Here is a 21,482-nt window from a genome sequence, read left to right on the forward strand (position 1 = left end):
ATGGGATGCTGGCGCATCAGGCAGGGGATTAACCCAGTGAGCCACGGCCCCAGAACCTGAGTTCTAATCATCTCTGTGTTTTCCACATTTTTGAAAAACTTATTTATTTGAATGAAAAGCAGAAAGTGAGAGAGAGGGAAACACACCCACGTGTGCATGCATGTGCGAGCACACACACACACACAGAATCTTCTGTCCCATTTACTCCCCAAATGGCCACCACAGCCAGCTCTGGGGCAGGCTGAAGCCAGGAGGCTGGAACTCCATCAGGGTCCCCCACACTGTGGCCGTCACCCACTGCCCTCCCGGGAGCGTCAGCAGGAAGCTGGATCAGAAGTGGAGCAGCTGGCTCACGGGATGCAGGCGTCACGGGCAGCCGCTTACCTCGCTGTGCCACACAGCGCCCTCCTGGTCTTCCATGTGTGAGTGCAAATCCAGGATCCTCAGAAATGAAATGGAAGAAGAACCTGTGCCTCCTGGGTGTGGGGATTAAACTACATAAAGCATCTAGAAGTGTCCGGGAAACATTGTTACACAAAGCTTTAGCTGTTGCTATTTTTAGCCACCACTGCCTGGATGTCCCACCCACACTCAAGCAGTGTAGGGGAGGCGGGACAGGACACTGGGGCTTTGCCTTCTGCTCCCCACACCGCAAGAGGCGCCCTGAGCAACAGGAGATGGCGGGAGCCTGGCTGTGCGAGGCTGCGCTGGCAAATGACAAGACGTCAGGAGGAGGAAGAGGCCGGGCCAGCACCCGGCGCTGAGACTCCAGCCTTGAGCAAGACCCGGAAGGAGAAGCCTCCAGCTGGGTGGGGTCAGCCCGCTCTCAATCTGCTGATTTATTTTATATATCTTTTTTTTTTTTGAAAGGTAGAGTTATAGACAGTGAGAGAGAGAGACAGAAAGATCTTCCTTCCATTGGTTCACTCCCTAAATGGCCGCCATGGCCAGCGCTGTGCCGATCCGAAGCCAGAAGCCAGGCACTTCTCCTGGTCTCCCATGGGGTGCAGGGCCCAAGCACTTGGGCCATCCTCCACTGCCCTCCCGGGCCACAGCAGAGAGCTGGACTGGCAGAGGAGCAAGCGGGACTAGAACCCGGCGCCCATATGGGATGCCAGCACCACAGGCGGAGGATTAACCAAGTGAGCCACGGCGCCAGCCCCAATCTGCTGATTCTTGGTGTCCAGCGGCTCCGGTTCCCGGAAATGCCGGTGGCTCACACAGCCCAGGGAACCTGCCTTGACCCCCACGTGAAACATCAGGCGCTATGGCACACGGCCAGCCCGCCCGCCCGCCCGCCACCAGGCCGAGGGAGAGAAAGTAAGCACAGGCGCCTGCCGGGTACCACAGCCCCTGTCCACTGAGCACAAGTCCAAGTTCAAGCGGCACCCATGGCCCTTCCCAGCCCCCTCCACACACACACACACACACACACGTACCGTGTCCGCACAGCCCCGTGCCGTGCAGGTTGGCCCCAGAACACCCCACCCGTGCTCTGAGCTGTTTGTTCATCTCCAAGTCCCACGTCAAATGTCCCCGCCTCTCAAGTCCTCCCAGCATCTCCTGCAGGCCTGGGTTGCTCCCCCACCTGCACTGCCAAGGCATCCTGGCCCCTAAACCCCAGCACCGTGAACACCTCCCTACCCACCCTGCGCCTTCCCCGGGGGCACAGGGCCTGGCCGCGGGGACTGAGGGAGGGACCCTGAGATGGGGAGACCGGCCCGGGGTTTCCGGGTGGCCCCACTGTAACCAAGGGAGGGAGCACCGTGGGGGACGGTGCCGTGATGGTGGAAGAGACGGGGGTGCCCATGCCACGAGCCCCACCATGCCGGCAGCTTCTAGAAGCTGAAGCCAAGGAAGATTCTCTCCCAGAGCTCCCAGCCGGGGCCAGCCCCCACCAGGCCTGGCCTGCAGCTTGGTGACACAGAGTGGGACTCCTGCCCTGCAGGCTGTCATGTTAAGCCACGCGGTAGCTAGTGGCTGGTCACAGACATGGGGAGAAGCTCACACAGCTCAGCACTGGCGCCTGTCACCATGTGTGTGCACACGCATGCGGAGTGTGCACATGTGTGCGTGTACCTGTGTGTGTGCGTGTGTGTGCCTTTGTCTCCTGGGGGTTTAACACAAGACTCCATGTGTTGGTGAATGCACAAAGCAACTGAGCCAACCAACGATGCCATCGCTTCATCCTGGCGCCTGCTCCTGCCCTGGCACACACACTCGGTCCCACACTAGGCTCAGTCCCCCACACACACTCACACACACACACTCAGCCACACACACACTCGGTCCCACACTAGGCTCAGTCCCCCACACACACTCACACACACACACTCAGCCACACACACACTCGGTCCCACACTAGGCTCAGTCCCCCACACACACTCACACACACACACTCAGCCACACACACACTCGGTCCCACACTAGGCTCAGTCCCCCACACACACAGCCACACACACACTCACACACACTCACACACTCAGTCACACACACTCACACTCAGCCACACACACTCACACCCACACACTCGGGCTCAGTCCCACTCCCACACAGCCACACACACACTCACACACTCAGTCACACACACTCACAGTCGGTCCTGCCCATATTCAGCCACAGCCACACACTCACACTCAGCAACACTCAGGCTCAGTCTTACTCAGTCCCACTCACAATCAGCCACACACACATACACTCACACTCACACCCACACACTCAGTCAGCCACATACACACTCACACACACTCAGCCACATACACACTCACACACATTCAGCCATAGCCACACTCACACACACTCAGCCACATACACACTCACACACTCACACTCAGTCCCACCCACTTTCAACTCAGTCACAGTCACACAGTTATACACACTCAGTCACACACTCACTGTCTCACACTCACTCACACACTCCACTGCACACAAGGTCACACACACACTCCCAGTCACACACACACACACTCTCTGGAACACACACAGTCACTGTCACACTCATCTACACACATCACAGTCACACACACACGGTCACCGTCATACACTCCCAGTAACACACACACACTCTCTGGAACACACACAGTACTGTCACACACATCTACACACATTCATAGTCACACACATATAAGGTCACACTCACACACACCCTGCTACACACACTGTCACTCACACACATACAGTCAGGAACACACACAGTCACTGTCACACACATCTACACACATTCATAGTCACACACATATAAGGTCACACACACACACACTCCCAGTCACACACTCACACACACCCTGCTACACACACAGTCACTGTCACTCACACACACACAGGAACACACACAGTGTCTGTCACACACATCTACACACATTCATAGTCACACACAGACACTCCCAGTCACACACACACACTCTCTGGAACACACACAGTCACTGTCACACACATCTACACACATCACAGTCACACACACACACACGGTCACCGTCATACACTCCCAGTAACACACACACTCTCTGGAACACACACAGTACTGTCACACACATCTACACACATTCATAGTCACACACATATAAGGTCACACACACACTCCCAGTCACACACCCACACACACCCTGCTACACACACAGTCACTGTCACTCACACAGACACAGTCTGGAACACACACAGTCACTGTCACACACATCTACACACATTCACAGTCACACACAGACACGGTCAGTCATACACTCCCAGTCTCACACACACACACAGTCAGGAACACACACAGTCACTGTCACACACATCTACACACATTCATAGTCACACACACACACACTCCCAGTCACACACACACACAGTCTGGAACATACACAGTCACTGTCACACACATCTACACACATTCACAGTCACACACAGACACGGTCAGTCATACACTCCCAGTCTCACACACAGACACAGTCAGGAACACACACAGTCACTGTCACACACATCTACACACATTCATAGTCACACACACACACTCCCAGTCTCACACACACACACAGTCTGGAACACACACAGTCACTGTCACACACATCTACTCACATTCATAGTCACACACAGACACTTCCAGTCACACTCACACACACCCTGCTACACACACAGTCACTGTCACACACATCTACACACATTTATAGTTACACACACATGGTCACACACACACTCCCAGTCACACACACACACAGTCTGGAACACACACAGTCACTGTCACTCACACACATCTACACACATTCACAGTCACACACATACATGGTCACACACATATACTCCCAGTCACACACTCACACATACTCTGCTACACACACACTCCCACACACTCACACACACCCTGGAACACACAGTCACTGTCACACACACACACACTGGAACACACACAGTCATGTCACACACTCACACACACTGGAACACACACAGTCATGTCACACACTCACACACACACATCTACACACATTCATAGTCACACACACACAGCCACAGCCACACGCATTCAGTCACAGTCACCCACCCGCCCCCCAAGGAGGGCAGCCCCGCTGGGGAAAGGGGTGGGTGGGGGGAACTGCACAGACCCGGGGGTCTCAGGGAGCAAAAGCCGCCCTTTCCTGTGGTTGTGTGGCCCCTCTGCCCTGGACCCTGAGCCGCCCCCGCCCCGCCGCACGAGAGGACCCCGGGTTTCAAGGAAGGCGTCCCCGAGGGAGACCGGGGTGGACACGCGAGCCCGCGAGGCTGAGGACGCGCCGTGTCCACCAGGCTCCCCGTGCGCCGCCAGCCGGGCTGCGGGGCTGCCCACCGTGTCCACGGGGTTTATGCGGATCCTGCACACTTGCCTCTTTTATCAGTATTTGTTAAAAATGGCTTTTACAAAGAAAAATGCTGCCGGTGTCCTGCAAGATAAAGCACATGTCCAGGGCTAGGGAAGTGGAGCGCTTGGGGCTGCAGGGCCGCTCTGCGTGGGCTCCGGGCAGCCCCAGGGTCCCCAGGCCCTGGGCTGGGGGGAGCGGGGTCTCCCGGAGCAATGGCGGCCCGGCCGAGGAGCCGCGGGGGACGCGGCCGTGGGCGGGGGGCTGGAATCCCCCGGCTTGGCTAGGGCAGGGGGGCCAGGGCAGGTGCCACCGAGGAGACCCGCGCCCCGGGGCCCGCACAGGGCGCCTGGGCCTTCGCCCCGCACCCCCGTCCTGCGGTGCTGTTTTTTTTGTTTTAACTCATCCGCCCTGGTTACAAAACCACACTCCCACGAACACATAAATAATGGATAAGGCGGGGTGTGGGGGGAGGATAATGTTTTAAAGAAATTCCCGCAAGGCCTGGCGAGGCGGCAGCAAGCGCATTTGTGCTGCATCACATTTAACCGTTTGCACGCGCCTGCCGCCGGGACGCGCAGCGGCACGGACACTCCCGCGCCCCGCCGCCCTCCTCCGGCGCGGAGACGGCGTCAGCGACCCGGAGCCGCGAGGACGGCGCCGCGCCCGGCCCCGCGCCCGCCCCGCGCAAGCCGAACTCCCGCCCCCGGGGCGAGGCCCCTTTAAGAGCCAGCACGCGCCCCCGCCCCGCGAGCGCGCCGTCTCCCTAGCAACCGCCCCGGGGGAGGGGGAGGGCCCGGCCACGGCGCGCGCGGGCCGCGCAGGTCACGTGACGGCTGGCCGGGGGAGCGCGAGCGCGCGCCCGCCCGCCGGGGCCTGGGCGCTGCGGCGCGTGCGCGAGCGGTGCAGCACCGGCCGCGGGAGCGGGGAGTATTATGGGCTGTGGGTGCCGCTGAGCAAGATGGAGCTGTCTGCAGTGGGCGAGCGGGTCTTCGCGGCCGAATCCATCATCAAGCGGCGGATCCGAAAGGTGAGCCGCCGCCCGGGGCAGGCCGGCGGCCCCGCACCCCGCGCCCCGCGCCCGCGCCCCGCGCCCCGCGCCCTCCCCACCCCCATCGCCCCGTCCTGCTGTTTTCTGTTTTCCAGGGACGCATCGAGTACCTGGTGAAATGGAAGGGGTGGGCGATCAAGTGAGTGGCGCGGGCCGGGGCCGGGGCCGGGCGCGGGGAGGCCGCGGGGTGCGGGGCGCCCCCGCCTCGCCGGCGCTCACTGCGGTTTCGTGCGTGCGGCCGCGCAGGTACAGCACCTGGGAGCCCGAGGAGAACATCCTGGACTCGCGGCTCATCGCGGCCTTCGAGCAGAAGTGAGTGGGGGGCGCGGGCGGGGGCGCGGGCGCGGGGCGGCGCGGGGCGCGGCGTCACCTTCGGCGTCTCTCGGCCGCAGGGAGCGCGAGCGGGAGCTGTACGGGCCCAAGAAGAGGGGACCCAAGCCCAAAACTTTCCTGCTCAAGGTAAGCTGGCCCGGCCCCAGCAGCCCCCTCCCGGGCCCCAGCCCCGCGCGGCTCGGGGCCTGCAGGGGCGGACGGAGCCGAGGCCGCGCGGGCGCGCTCCCCCGAGGGGCCCGGGGACGTGGGGGGGCGCACGCCGTGGAGCCCAGCGTGCGGGGGTCTGAGGGCGGGGGCGCTCCGTGGAGCCCAGCGTGCGGGGGTCTGAGGGCGGGGGCGCACGCCGTGGAGCCCAGCGTGCGGGGGTCTGAGGGCGGGGGCGCTCCGTGGAGCCCAGCGTGCGGGGGTCTGAGGGCGGGGGCCCGGGGACGTGGTGTTGGGGGTGCACGCCGTGGAGCCCAGCATGCGGGGGGCCTTCTGGGGGGAGCACTCCGTGGAGCCCAGCGTGCGGGGGTCTGAGGGCGGGGGCGCTCCGTGGAGCCCAGCGTGCGGGGGTCTGAGGGCGGGGGCCCGGGGACGTGGTGTTGGGGGGGTGCACGCCGTGGAGCCCAGCATGCGGGGGGCCTTCTGGGGGGCGCGCTCCGTGGAGCCCACAGTGTGGGGGGCCTTCTGGGGGGCGCGCTCCGTGGAGCCCACAGTGTGGGGGGCCTTCTGGGGGGCGCGCTCCGTGGAGCCCACAGTGTGGGGGTCTGAGAGCGAGGGCGCTCCGTGGAGCCCTGCGTGCGGGGGTCTGAGGGCGGGGGCCCGGGGACGTGGTGTTGGGGGGCGCGCTCCGTGGAGCCCAGCGTGCCGGGGGCCTTTCCGGGGGCGCCGCCGAGCCCGAGGGCCCCGCTCCCCAGCCCGGGAGGCGCCTGCGGGCCTGCACCTGCCTCCAGCCCCGCACCTGCCTGCCTCCAGCCCCGCACCTGCCTGCCTCCAGCCCCGCACCTGCCTGCCTCCAGCCCGCACCTGCCTGCCTCCCCTCCTGACTCGCAGGACCACGGGGGCCTGACCTCGGGTCGCTGCCCCGGGAGTTGGTCTGCTCGGCCTGGCCGCTGCCCCCGTGGCTCCGAGCTACGGTTTCCCCCTACTCGGGGCCGTCGGGGTGGGGGGCTCCCAGGAGGACGGGCGTGCGGGTCGCTGGCCTCGCTGCCGAGGGGGGACCCGCAGAGACGGAGAGGGAGGGTGGGCGAGCCGGGGTCTCCCCGCGAGGCCGCGACGCGCTGACCGCGTGGCCGTGGGCTGCCGAGGACGGGGAGGGCCCTGCAGAGAAGAGGCTCAAGACCGCAGACCCTCAGAGCCCGGTAGGGGGAAGGGGCCCGCTTCCACCCCGCACCCCGGAGGACCGTGCGTGCGCCGGGGTTGGATTCGGACCTGAAGCAGGAGAGACACGCTGGGTTGCCGAGAGCCATGCTTCTGTGACCCGGCCCGCCACCGAGGGACACGCGCCTCGGGCGATCCGTGGGGCCACCCTAACCCTGACGCTGCTCGGTGCGGGGCGGGGCGGAGCTGCGGGGCTGACGGGCCGAGTGACAGCCGCTCGGCGCAGCCGGCGCGCCCTCTAGCGGCGAACGCGGCAGCGGCCGAGAGAGCTGTTCACGAAATGCCGTCCCTGAGCTGGCTGCGGGCCCCTCTCGTTGGATTTTCTCCACACCCGTGTGAGCGGGGAAGTTTGGGCCCCATTACACAGATGAACAGATCAAGACCCAGACTGGGGAAGCGACGACCTGAGGCCCATCCTGTCTCCTTGCTTTAAGGAGCAGGTGTCAGGCTGGGGGCGGGGGGTGCGTGGGCACACAAACAGGAAGCTGTGGGGGCTGCAGGCTCAGAGGGGCAGATGGAATGCCTTGAGCGTGGTGGGGGCTCTTTGCCAGGGGCTGTGGAGAGCAGGGTGGGCGGAACCCATGGCTCCATGCCTCCCTGGGCGGGGCAGTGTGGCAGAGCTGCCAGTGACACCCCCCCATGGCACCGGCTGCCAAGTGCCACCCACGACATGGGTGTCCCCAGTGTGGAGTGGAAATGGGTGGGGGGGCTTCTCTAGCCTCCCCAGTGTGCAGCTCGCGGAGCCCCAGAGCCAGGCCTGCCACCCAGTGGCCGTGCAGTCAGCTTTAATTCACCAGCAGACCCAGGGCCTGCGTTCGACGAATGTTCAATCGGGGAGGAAGTAAGACGATCCCTTTTACCAACAGCCGTTGGAGGCGACAGTAATACGCATTGCTCGTGAGAACTTGGGAGATGGGCAGAAGATGCTTGTTCCCGTGAGCCGAGTTCCGGCCCTGCCCACAGCAGGTGCTGGGTGCCCTGTGGTGGGTCAGGTTAGGAGGGAGGGCCTGTTGTCACCCACACCCCAAGGCTGTTACTGCTGGACTCGCTCAGCGGTCAGTTGGCATGCGGGGGGGGGTGCTAAACCCTGGGGATCAGAGAAGTTGGGGATCCCCCAGGCCCCTGGGGACAGGCCTGCAGGAGGCTCTGTTCCCCTGCCTTTGTCTGGGGAGGGGTTTGATGGGCCTGGGGGGGGGGGGGAGGTAGCCGGCGGCCTTCGCCTTGAGTGCTGCCACCTTGTGGCCACAGGAATTTCTGGCTGAGCAGCTCCGGTGGGCCCCAGGTGGAGGTGGGCACCCAGTGTGCTTGGGGTGGGGGCTGGGAGGCAGCACCCAGCGAAGACGCCGTCGCGTGGTCAGCTGATGAGTGTGGCCAAATACAGGCTGGTCTCCTGGAGAGGGTTAAGTATGGGGAGATGGACAGACCTCAAAACGCAGCGTCCACCCTGCCAAGCCTCACCGGCCGCCTTGGGGGGCTGTGTCCTCTCTGCCCCACTGGGCTCCCAGGATCTGTAACAGATGCACACCCTGCTGTGACCCCAGCTCTCGCTGTTGGCCTCTCGGTATCTGCACCCTGGCGCCACACCGGCCTGGCCGGCGGGGAGCTCTCAGCCTCCAGAGCCGCGTGGTGTCAGCCCAGGGTTCTGCCTGCCCCGGGCTCTGCCGTCACAGCCTCCCCCACAGGGGGGTCCGTGCCCCTAATGCCCGGCCCCCTGTGCGCCCCGCGATGCAGCAGACCCAGCCTCCTTAGTGTCTGGGGGGAAGGCAGGGCTGGCTGAGCGGCACAGCTGCTGTCACCCGGGGTGTGCTCCAACAAGGGCTGGGTGGAGCTGGAACCCCGGGCCCTGTCCTGTGCCTTCGGGGAGGTAGCGAGGAGGGAGAGGGAGCCGCTGCCTAGCTCAGTCCAGAGCGGGAAGGACAGCTGGGCCCGGACAGTAGGGGGCGCCCGTTCCCACCAGGAGACTTCCCCACCAGATCTGGGTTGGATTCCAGCCTGTTGTCATGGGTTCTCCCGAGCCAGGTCCTGGGCACACAGGGTCACACCCAGGGGTGCTGGTGATGGGCAGTGGGTCAGCAGGGAGGATCCCGTCCTCGCTGGCACTGAGTGGCTGGCAGGGCGGTGCCAGGCTGGGCCGGGGTCCTTTGCGGAGGGGGCGTTTTTAGGTGGCTCTTTAGATGTCCTGTTGACCGTCTCTTGCCTCAGGGAGGGCAGCCCGGGCTGGCTGTGCCCCCAGTGCCCATGGCCGAGCCAGCCCAGGGACAGGTGCTAGGGTCCGGGCTGTGGCCCAGGCAGGTAGCTTCATCTCCCTGAACCTCTCCAAGCAGGGGTCCCGGGTACTGCGGACTCTCCCGTCCTTGCACGGAGGGGTGGCTGGCGCTGGGGGTCCCCAGGGGGCGGCACGAAGCCCTGAGGTCCCACCCACCGCCCCCGCTCTGCCCGCAGGCCCGGGCCCAGGCCGAGGCCCTCCGCATCAGTGACGTGCATTTCTCTGTCAAGCCGAGCGCCAGCGCGTCCACGCCCAAGCTGCACTCCAGCGCCGCCGTGCACCGACTCAAGAAAGACATCCGGCGCTGCCACCGCATGTCCCGCCGCCCCCTGCCGCGGCCGGACCCGCAGGGGGGCAGCCCCGGCCTGCGCCCGCCCATCTCGCCCTTCTCCGAGACCGTGCGCATCCTCAACCGCAAGGTAAAGCCGCGGGAGCCCAAGCGCAGCCGCGTCATCCTGAACCTGAAAGTGATCGACAAGGGCGCGGGCGGCGCGGGCGCGGGCCAGGGCGCGGGGGCGCTCGCCCGCCCCAAGGTGCCGTCCAGGAACCGCGTCATCGGCAAGAGCAAGAAGTTCAGCGAGAGCGTCCTGCGCACGCAGATCCGCCACATGAAGCTGGGCGCCCTGGCGCTCTACAAGCCCCCGGCCGCGCCGCTGGCGCCCCCGCCCGCCGCCGCCAGCGCCCCCGGCCCCGGGCTGCTGCTGGCCGCCCCCGCCGCCCCCTACGACGCCCGCAGCTCCACGCCTCAGTCCTCCTCCGACCCCGACGACGCGCCCCCCAAGCTGCTCCCCGAGACCCTCCCTGCGCCCGACTGGCGCCAGCCCGAGGTGCTCGACCTGTCCCTCCCTCCCGAGACGGCGGCTGCCAGTAAGCGCGTGCCCCCTGATGCCACGGCGGCTGCCGGCCAGGCACTGCCCACAGCCTCCGAGCCGGAGGCCGGGGACTGGCGCCCTGAGATGTCCCCCTGCTCCAACGTCGTCGTCACCGATGTCACCAGCAACCTCCTGACGGTCACCATCAAGGAATTCTGCAACCCCGAGGATTTCGAGAAGGTGGCCGCGGGGGTGGGGGGCGCGGCCGCGGGGGCCGGTGGGGGCGGCAGCGGGGGGAGCAAGTGAGGGGGCTCCCCGGGAGGGGGGCTGTGGGGGGCCCTCCTGCCCGAAGTCACTCTGGCTCCCACCGTCCCCACCCTCAGACCTCGCTACCTGTGCTTTGCTTGTCTCCAGTGGCTCCGTGTTGACCCCGGGGTGATGGGGCTGGGAACTGGAGCCCCCCCCCGAAGGCCAGGGGGTGGGAGCCGTTTGGGGCCGGGTTGGGACTGGGGCAGGGCATGGGCACCCAGAAGCGCTCCCTCTTGGTACCGTCTCTGCCCACGCACAGCGGGGCCTGCTGGGTGGTCTCTGGGAAGCTGCAGGCCTCCGGGGCTCACCTGCCCTTCCACATCCCGCCCCCGTGCCTCCCCAGCTCGCTCCCCACCTCTGTGTACAGCATCTGATCTCGGTGCTAAGCCGGCAGCTGTGGGGCCCTTAGGAGACCCCTACCCCGGGTGGGCGCGCTCCCTTCCCTTCCTGCCTATCTGGCAAAGCCACTGGGGGGGAGGGGGGAGGCAGACCCCTCCCTCCGCAGCAACGGGGGCCTCTGAAGCTGGACCAGGGAGGGGGTCCAAGCTGCTGGCTTCTGGGTGAGGCCCGAGTAGAATCCTCCGCCCCCTCCCCAGGGCCGCCAGGGCACCCCAGCATCGAAGGCCCCGCAGTTCTTGACCAAAGGTGCCACGAGAACCTGCTGCGGCAGTGTGTGCCCCGGGGTGTTGTCCCGCGTGCTCGTGCTGGGGCCACGCGGGCACTGGGTGCTCGGCCCTTCCCTCGCCCCAGTAGGGCATGGGGCCCTGGCTCCAGTCTGGCAGTTTGTTGTGGGGCTGGCCCAGAGGTGCCCCCTGCCCCGCTCCTGAGGGTGGTCCGCCCGACCGGCCGGGCCTCTGCCGCTCTGGGGGCTGAGCCAGACAGGGGAGACCCCATCCCAAGGCTCCCGTTCCTCCCGGGTGTTTGGGGAGGACAGAAAGGGCCTGGAAGCCGTCCCCGAGGGTCTCCCGGCATCTCCCACCTGCTCCGTGTGCTTCTGACCGCTGCGCTCCCAGCCCAGCCGGCTCGGCGCAGCGGGAGGCCTCGGCTGCCCTTGGCAGCTTCTGTGGCCTTCTGCTGCCCGGGAGCCGAGCCACGCAAGCCAGCGCAGAGACCAAAGCCCCAGCTGCAGGGCGGGCGTCAGGAGGGGACTCGGTCTCCCGCTGGCCCCCTGGGCCACTGCCCAGGCCTCAGCTGGGCGTGGCCGGAGCCAGCAGCCCTTGGCACCTCTGCCCAGAGGGCGAAGGCAGGAAGGGGAGCCCAGCAGGTCGCAAGCACCTGTGGTCCCAGGAGGGGCGGGCACTCTGTCCTGAAACTTCCTTGGGGGGCTGCCTGCTGCCCCTGGCCCCAGGCTGTAGACCCTGTGCGGGGGGCCCCTGGCAGGCAGGAGGGCTCCCTCCCCATCCCACCCTTTGTGTTGGCTCTGGCCGCCCAAGTGCCAATCGGCTTTCCCCCAAATAAGGGCTGGAATTTCGCCTTGTCCCTGGAGGTGATTCCCCCACCCTCCCCAGCGCGTGACGGCCTGGGTGCCAGCTACAGGTGTTCCAGAGACCATAGCAATGTGTTCCCGAGAGTCCGTGTCGTTCGTGACTTTTTTTGTAAAGAGTTGTGTTTTCAGAGGTGATTTTATGACAGGAAAGTGAAAGAATTAGTTTTGCAAAAAAAAAAAGCAAAAAAAGAGGAAAAAAAAGAAATAGACAAAAATATTGTGGTATTCCTAGTGGGGCGGGGGGGAGGGGAGAAAGATATTTAAAGAAAAACTAGTAACGCAGCGATTGCACAGGTGAGGGGAGGGTGGGGAGCGGGGTGGGGGCCTGGGCCGGCCTGGGGGCTCTTGGTGTCGCAGGCCCCGCAGGCACACCTCGGGTAGGCCTGCCCGGCTGGCCCGGCCCCGACTTCCACCCCAAGCTTTGCTCCAAGGGGAGCAGAGCAGCTGGTCCCTGGGGAGGGAGGAGGGAGCAGGAGCTGCAGGGGCAGGTGTCTCCAGGGAGGCTGCTCCCTACCACCCCCCTCGCTCCCCACCACCCCAAAGACAGCCCAAGCTGCCCTGGCCAGAAGGGCACACAGCCTTGAGGGGGAAGAAGCTGTCGCAGGCGGTGACCGCTTGGAAGGGACCTGCCGCCCTGCCCCCACCCACTTGCACAGTTCAGCCTCCCGGCCCCTCCTCCAGCCTTGCTGCTTTTCCGTTTGCCTAGTTCTCCAGCCGATGTTGCAGTCTGGTTCGCTTTATTTTTGTACATGACATGGTCCCCAAATCCCAGGCTCCTCCCGTGTCCAACACTGGGTGGGGCATCCCCCCCTCCCCACCCACGTGGCATAGGAAACAGGTGAGGTCCGGGGTCTGCCGTTTGAAATGGAAGGCTGGGACCCTCGGTTTGCCCGTCTGTGAAATGGGTGTGTAGGGCAGCACCAGCTGTGGTCTCTTCTGTGTTCTCGCCCTGCAGAGGGGTCAAGGTCAAAATGAGCTCAGCGCGTGGTGGGTGGAAGCAAGGCTGCTCACCAGGGTGGCGTCAGGGGTGGGCTGGGCCGGCCGCCTTTGAGGATGGTGCGACCCTGCCGGGACCCTGGAGCCAGCAGGAGGCTGGCGGGCTGACCCCCAGCTGGGGGGCCTGCGCTGCTGCCCGCCGTTCTGACCTCTCTGGGGACCCGGAAGGACAGGCTCCGTTTCCCGCTTTTCTGTGTGTGGTTTTATTGTTCTGTTTTTGCACTTCGCCCACGCTGGCCAGCGCAGGCCCGGCGGGTCGGTGTGGCCTTGGGGCTCCCGTGCGCCAGCCCAAGGCGGCCTCTGGGGGGCGCGCGTGCGGCTTGAGGAATCACTTTCAAAGAGGAGAGGAAGGTGTTTTTTAAAGTTTTAGTTCTGTCTCCCTCCGCATCTCCTCTCAGATTCGGAAAGCCCAGAGCTAGGGCCTCAAACTCCGGGCGAGGGTCTCTCCGGCCCCCTGTGCTGCCCACAGCAAGCTGGGGACCCGGCTGGGCGGGGGCCAAGGACCCCACCTCCGAGGCCTGTGGGCCTCTCACCCCGGCCTTGAAGGAGTAAGCACTCCGCCAGCACCCCAGCACCGGGAGCGCCACTGCGTGCCGGGCAGCAGCTGGGGTGGGAGGGGGCTGGGGGCCTGGCGGGGGCCGCACTGGCCCGAGGCCGCTGCGGGAGCTCAGAGTTCCGGCGCCCCGGCAGAGTGGAGGCAGAGACTTCTTTTTGTTGGTTTTAATTTAAAAACACAAAGGCCTAAAGGAATATGTATCTTATGTTTTTTTTTTTTTTTAATTTTTGAAAAGCTCATTTAATGAACTGTGCACGGATGGATTCTATATATATAAAGTATACGTATATAGCTCTATATTGGGGGAGGGGCACTGTTTCTCTCTCTCTCTCTCTCTCTCTCTCTCTCTCTCTCTCTCTCAGCCATCCAGCCCCTGGCCGCCTCCACGTTGCTTCTGTTGGTGCCAGGTGGGAGTGGGGCAGGGCTGGCGGGAACAGAGCAGGGTGCGGTCCCCCCCCTCCCACCCCCTGCGTCCTGCTGGGGGCTCTGGCCCTGCAGGGCCGGGGAGGGTAGGTCGTGCCGATTTCTGTCTTGTACGTTTTGTTCTGCTGCTCTTCAGTATTGTATCCATGCCAGGAAAGGGGGGACTTCCTTTACCCCCCCAAATAAATTGTCACATTCCGGAACCGAGAGCCGCCCGGCAAGGAGTGTGTCATTTCTGCTGCAGCCCCTCCCCCGTGCCCTGGGGGGCGGGGTCAGCCTGTGGCAGCAGAGCTGAAGGCCAGGGGCTCCCCACCCATCGTGGGACACTCGCTCAGACTGGGGCCCGTCACAGCGGATGTCTGGGTGCTGGGGGCTGCCTCTCCGCGTGAGTGGACCCCAAAAGCAGCCACCCCATGCTTTCCCAGGGGCCTGTCTCCCTGCTGCTTGCTCTCCGGACACCCCCGGTCCCCCTTTTGCCCGTCTCCTCCTGACCCGCACATGGTGAGGTGCGCTGCCCAGGGCCTGGCTCCCCTCTGCAAGGGCTGCTCCCACACCTGGCCCCGGCCCTGCTGGGCGCTGGGCACCTGCTCCCTGCCCTCAGCGTGGCCCTTGGCATTCAGCGGGCCCTTGGGCCTCTGTCAGCGAGCTCGGACCTCCCCTCCTCCTGCGGGACTGGGAGGCAGAACTGGGGCTCCAGCTGACCCCTCACTGCCAGTGGCCCCGGCTGGGGCCAGCAAGGAACCTGCAAGCGTGTCCCTGCCTGGGGGCACTGAAGGTGGACAGGCGGGTGGGCAGGGGCGGTGGCCGGAGCACCAACTGCAGGGGGCGCTGCCCAGATGGTCTGAAGTCCCCCAGGCCCCTGCTCCAGGTTCTGTTCCCTGCATTGCACATTCAGCGCTCCGGGTTTTGAACACCTGCTGAGTGCTGGGGGCCCCTCACCAGTGCCCAGGGAGCCCCCGGTCCAGAGCAGCTGTCCTGGGGCAGAAGCGGCCAGACAGGGAAGTGCCTGAGGAGCACAGGGCTCCAGTCCCGGCCCCAAACCCCGGGCGCACAGAGGCCCCGCAGGTGCATCCTGGGATGCGTCACGTCTGTGTCACGCTGTCACTGAGCAGCTGGGTCTGCTGGTGACCAAGGCAATGTCTCAGAGGAATCAGAGGGTTTGTGCCAAGGACAGGAAAGGGTGGGGCAGTGCCCCAGAGCACAAAGACCCCTTCTGAGGTGGGCGGGGGGCCGTGCACGGGTCCTCTGCCGGGCAGGGCTGGGCCTGACCCCTGGCCCTCACCCTACCCCACTCCTGGGCCTCCCAGAGAGGGGAGTCAGTGAGGGGGTGGGGGCAAGGGCGGGATGGGGTGAGAACGTCTAGTTTTGCCAAGTTAACTCGGCCGTTTTGTAAAAAGCTGAAGGTTCCCTGGCTTTTCCGTCTGCCAGGCTGTGTCTGGGAGAAGAGGGGTCAGAGGTCAGAGGGCCTGCCAGATGGGCGTGGGGCGCAGCGGGGCAAGCCGCCACTTGGGACTGCGCTTCCAGTCCAGCTCCCTGCCAGTGCAGCTGGGAAGGCAGTGGACGGTGTCCCGAGTGCCTGGGGCCCTGCACCCACGCGGGAGGCTGGATGTCATTCCTGGCTCCTGGCTTTAGCCTGGCCCAGCCTGGCCCTGGCTAACGCAACCATCTGGGAAGTGAACCAGCAGATGGGAGATCTTTTCTCATATAAATAAATTAATCGGCCAGCGCCGTGGCTCACTAGGCTAATCCTCCGCCTGCGGTGCTGGCACACCGGGTTCTAGTCCCGGTTGGGGCACCAGATTCTATCCCAGTTGCCCCTCTTCGAGGCCAGCTCTCTGCTCTGCCCCGGGAGTGCAGTGGAGGATGGCCCAAGTGCTTGGGCCCTGCACCCGCATGGGAGACCAGGAGAAGCACCTGGCTCCGGGCTTTGGATCAGTGTTGTGCACCGGCCGCAGCAGCCATTGGGGGGTGAACCAACGGGAAAAAAGGAAGACCTTTCTCTCTCTCTCACTGTCCACTCTGCCTGTCAAAAAATAAAAAATTAGGCCGGCGCCGCGGCTCACTAGGTTAATCCTCCGCCTTGCGGCGCCGGCACACCGGGTTCTAGTCCCGGTCGGGGCACCGGATTCTGTCCCGGTTGCCCCTCTTCCAGGCCAGCTCTCTGCTGTGGCCAGGGAGTGCAGTGGAGGATGGCCCAAGTGCTTGGGCCCTGCACCCCATGGGAGACCAGGATAAGTACCTGGCTCCTGCCATCGGATCAGCGTGGTGCGCTGGCCGCAGCGCGCCAACTGCGGCGGCCATTGGAGGGTGAACCAACGGCAAAAAGGAAGACCTTTCTCTCTGTCTCTCTCTCTCACTATCCACTCTGCCTGTCAAAAAAATAAATAAATAAATAAAATTTTAAAAAATTAAAAAAAAGTGCCTGAGTACTTTGCAACTATTAAAAAAAAAGAAAAAAATTAAAAATTAATTAATTAATTAATTAATCAGTCTTTTAAAAAACATCGCTGAGCCCTCTCTCGAGCCAGGCGTGAGGCTGTGTGCCGAGTGCACACTGCTGGCTTTGGGAGGACACACTTCACCAGGCTCCCTGCCTGCAAAGCCCGGCTCAGGCCACTTGGGCCACAGCAGTGCGGGGGGGGGGGGGGGGGTGTCGCACAGGAAGCAGCAGGGGAGACTGGATGTACTTCCTCAGCAACAAAGCAAATGGGGGAGGAACCAGCCGTTTGCAGAGAGATGTCACGGAAGTCCTCTGTTGGGAAAAGCAGAATTCTCTGTGTAGACCAACCACACCCCCCACACCACCAATCCCAGATCTGACTTTAGAGTTTGTGTTTTCCGCATGGTCCAAGAGCTCACAAGTCTAACTAATAAAAAGAATTAAAACAAAAAAACCCAACCTGGGGCCGATTACACCGCAGGGCACGGGCCAGGAGCAAAAGCAGCCGTCTGAGAGCCAGACCCGTGATCGGGACCACACAGGGTTCTCCCGGAGAAAACCCAGGTGCACGTGAGCTCACAGTCCACAATAACCTGGTGCCCGGGGAAGCCGGCCACAGGACAAGAGCAGCCCGCAGGATCCAGGGGCGTAGAGGTCTGCACCCAGCTCACCCTATTCAAGCGAAATGAATTTCAAAAGTCACCGTGTGTATCACGAGGCATAAAGCCACTCTGATGCCACAGATCGTGTTCGTTAGAAGTCACAGCCGGCGGTGAGCAAGACCGCTCGCTGCTGGGGCAGGGACAGTGAGGACCAATGGGACAGGGTGGAGAGCCAGACGCGCACCCGGCAGTTACGGCCAAATGACTTTTGACAAAGGTGCCAAGCCCTTTCAATGGAGAGAGAGTAACCTCCCAACACGTGGTGCTGGGCAAACTGGATATGCACGTGCAGGCGCCTGAATTAGTGCAAACTGGATGGGAGAACTCAATGCAAGGTGCAAAGCTTTCAGGATCAGATGTCGGGCAAAAGCTGCCCGGCGTTGGATGTGGTGACGATTTCTTGGTTAGGATACCACATGCAGAAGCAACAAAATAGATACATTGGGCTGAATGAAAACTTTTACATTTTCACCAAACCCTGTCAAAGGAATAAAACTGTCTTCCACACAGTGGGAGTAATACTTGCAAATCATATCTCTGATAAGGGATTAGCATCCCGGATACACAGGGCACTCAACAACACCGAAACAACCTGTTTCAAAAACAGGCGGAGGAAGGGGGAGACATTCCTCTGGCGAGGATGTCCAAGTGGCCTGCAGTCAGCACCTGGGGACGTGCTCGTTAGGGAGATGCCAACCAACGTTGCAATGAGAGAGCACCTGCGTCCATTAGGAGGGCCACTGTTAAAAAGGTGAATGTGGGGGGGGGGTGCAGACAACATTGCAATGAGAGAGCACCTGCGTCCATTAGGAGGGCCACTGTTAAAAAGGTGAATGTGGGGGGGGGGTGCAGACAACATTGCAATGAGAGAGCACCTGTGTCCATTAGGAGGGCCACTGTTAAAAAGGTGAATGTGGGGGGGGGTGCAGACAACATTGCAATGAGAGAGCACCTGTGTCCATTAGGAGGGCCACTGTTAAAAAGGTGAATGTGGGGGGGGGGGTGCAGACAACATTGCAATGAGAGAGCACCTGTGTCCATTAGGAGGGCCACTGTTAAAAAGGTGAATGTGGGGGGGGGGGTGCAGACAACATTGCAATGAGAGAGCACCTGTGTCCATTAGGAGGGCCACTGTTAAAAAGATGAATGGGGGGGGGTGCAGAAGTTGGCAAGTTTGTGCTCTGTTGGAGCATCAGATGGTACAGCTGAAGAGGGAAACAGTGTGTTAAGTCCTAAAAAAAAGGGGGGGGCGCTCTGTGGCGCAGTAGGTTAATCCTCCGCCTACGGTGCCGGCATCCCATATGGATGCCGGTTCTAGTCCTGGCTGCTCCTCTTCCAACCCAGCTCTCTGCTATGACCTGGGAAAGCAGTAGAAGGTGGCCTAAGTGTTTGGGCTCCTGCACTCACATGGGAGACCAGAAAGAGCCTCCTGGGTTCGGATCGGCACAGCTCCGGTCGTTGCAGCCATTTGGGGAGTGAACCAATGGAAGGAAGACCTCTCTCTGTCTCTCCCTCTCACCGTCTGTAACTCTACCGCTCAAATAAATAAATAAAAATCTTAAAAAAATAGCATCACCCTTGGAGCTGCTTGTCCACTCCTGGGTTCATACACAGCAGGGTCTCCAGGAGATATTGGTACACCCAGGTTGCTGGTGGCATTATTGCAGTACTAAAGCGCAGACGCAACCCACGTGTCCCCTGTGAATGAACGGAGGGGTGGGGTGGTGCCCGCCTCCATGGAATTCTATTCAGTCTTGGAAAGGAAGGCGATTGTGACCCCTGGGACCACACGGGGGAGCCCCGAGGACACCAGGCTGGCTGAGTGAATTAAGCCAGACACGAGAAGACAGCCCTGTTTGAGCCCCATCCTCGGGGGTGCTTAGAGCAGCCAAAAGTGGTGGGGAGCAGGGCGTAGCAAGCCGGCGCTCAGTGGGTACAGGGTCTCCGTGTTGCAAGACGAGAAGAGTTCTGGAGGCAGTGAGAGCCGCACGGCACCTTAAGAGGATTTCCTTCCATGGGACGGTACACGTCCAAGTAGCTACGATGGTAAACGTTAGGTTGCGTGTTTTACTATAACAAGAAAAACAACTGAGAGGCGGGCATTTGTCCCGGCAGTTAAGACGCTGGTTCGCGGGGCCGGTGCTGTGGCGTAGCGGGTAAAGCCGCCGCCTGCGGTGCCGGCTCCCTTATGGGCGCTGGTTCGAGTCCCAGCTGCTTCTCTATGACCTGGGAAAGCAGTAGAAGATGGCCCAAGTCCTTGGGCCCCTGTGCCCAAGTGGGAGACCTGGAAGAAGCTCCTGGCGCCTGGCTCTGGATCAGCTCAGCTCCAGCCGTTGCAGCCACCTGGGGAGTGAACCAGTGGATGGAAGACCTCTCTCTCTTTCTGCCTCTGCCTCTTGTAATGCCACCTTTCAAATAAATAGATAAATAAATCTTAAAAAAAAAAAAAGACGCTGGTTCGGACACCATGTTCCCTATCGGCGTGCTGCACTCCAGTCCCAGCTCTGCTCCTGGTCCCAGCTCCCTTCAGTGCACACCCTGGCAGGCAGCAGGTGATGGCTTAAGGACTTGGGCCCCTGTCATCCACGGGGAGGCCTGGATGGAGTTCCTGGTTCCTGGCTTCAGCCCTGCCCAGACCCAGCTATTGCATCTGGGGAATGAACCACTCTCTCTCTCTTAAATAAATCAAAAGTCAAAAAACACGAATCCTCAGATATTTAGTAACTCAGCTCTCTCATTATCCTGCATCTTGCTCTCTCCCCAGACTTCTGGTATCTCTTTAGAACCGCGAGGTGCGAGGATGGATGTGCAAATGCCCAGTGGAGGGCAGACGCAGCAGGTGCACGGCCCGTCTGGGCTGAGGCTGGATGGGAACAGGGCGCCCTCAGATCCCTCCCGGATGTCCCTGGGATGCAGCCTTCATTAGACAACTTGGTACCAAAGGCTTCTCTCTGTTCCCAAGGATGAAGGGGCTCAGGCATGACAAAGACACAAGCCTCCGTTCCAATGACAGCCACCAGCAGCCGGCTTCTATGAGCAAGAGGGCCTGGGACACAGCCCTGCAGAGCCAGGGCAGGCTGGCAGAAATAGAGCAAAGGCAGCAGGGCGGGCAGCGGGGGTGCTGAGAAATAAAGACAAGACCCCCCCCCCACCTCCCTCCTGCCCGACTAGGCTTGGGGTCTGGAGTCCCAGCCCCAGGGAGGCGCCCCCTTACTGAGGGGGGACTCAGAGCTGCCAGGACCCCCCCTCTGGCCCCCAGTTACCCCAGCTCTGAGAAGGAAGCGGGGACCTTTCTTTTGGAAAAGGAGAATATGGCCCCTGCCCCCATGGTGGGGGGGCTCATTAGTGTGATTGGCAGCTCACTGGTTCCCTTGGCAACAGCCCGCAGCCTGGGCCCCAGGAGTCCAACCTAGCGGGTGGGATGGATCCGGCTGCTGCTCCGTTTCCCTCCCAGGAGCTCCTCCGCCCGCCCACCTGTCAGCAGCAGACGCCATGGAGACCTTGGTCCAGAGGCAGGTGGGGCTCCGGGGCCACCGCTCATCTCTCGGGGCCTCGGTGCTCCTCAGCCTCACAGGAGAGCAGGACTCCCAGCTTGGGAGGATTGAAGGAGGCGATGGTAGGAGGGGACACCTTCCAGGCCCACGAGCCCAGGCCTGCGCAGTCCTCTGCCTTCTGCCCTCGTCCCAGCTCCCTGCTCACCACCTCCTCGTGTCCTGCCCCCGTTCCTAGCCCTGCCACCTCTCTGTAGCCTCACCTGTAAAATGGGCTTCCCCGAATTAGCCTCTCCAACTGAGAATTACTCTAAGAATGGGAGGGGTTGTTGATAATTTCACTGGGGTGGAGGAGCAGGTGTCTGGGTAGCATCCCGCGTCACAGTGCCCGAGTTCCACGCCCACATCTGGCTTCTCGCTCCAGCTGCCTGGGAGCCCAGGCCGCTGCCCAGGCCCGGCCATAGCAGGCACTTGGAGGGTGAACACTCTC

General features: G+C 62.6%; 2 protein-coding genes across 3 annotated transcripts in view; both read left to right on the forward strand.

The window, feature by feature from the left end:
* APOBEC3A (apolipoprotein B mRNA editing enzyme catalytic subunit 3A) overlaps positions 1-5,575 on the forward strand; it is a 38,359-nt gene extending 32,784 nt beyond the window's left edge. The window contains exon 5 of the mRNA XM_062201877.1: positions 5,387-5,575. Within this exon, the coding sequence (XP_062057861.1) occupies positions 5,387-5,575 (189 nt within the window). The remainder of the gene's footprint in view (positions 1-5,386) is intronic.
* A 104-nt stretch (positions 5,576-5,679) lies between these two features.
* CBX6 (chromobox 6) lies at positions 5,680-11,364 on the forward strand. 2 transcript variants are annotated; one of them, XM_062202831.1, is made up of 5 exons: positions 5,680-5,835; positions 5,952-5,995; positions 6,103-6,168; positions 6,249-6,315; positions 9,994-11,364. In XM_062202831.1, exons 1-5 carry the CDS (start codon positions 5,767-5,769, stop codon positions 10,933-10,935), a joined length of 1,188 nt encoding a protein of 395 aa, XP_062058815.1. In that variant the 5' UTR covers positions 5,680-5,766; the 3' UTR covers positions 10,936-11,364. The 2 variants fall into 2 exon arrangements, with proteins under 2 accessions (XP_062058815.1, XP_062058816.1); XM_062202832.1 differs by having other exon boundaries at positions 10,048-11,364.
* Positions 11,365-21,482: the final 10,118 nt, after the last annotated feature.

This window comes from Lepus europaeus, chromosome 10, assembly GCF_033115175.1.
Source record: "Lepus europaeus isolate LE1 chromosome 10, mLepTim1.pri, whole genome shotgun sequence".
Lineage (NCBI taxonomy): Eukaryota > Metazoa > Chordata > Mammalia > Lagomorpha > Leporidae > Lepus > Lepus europaeus.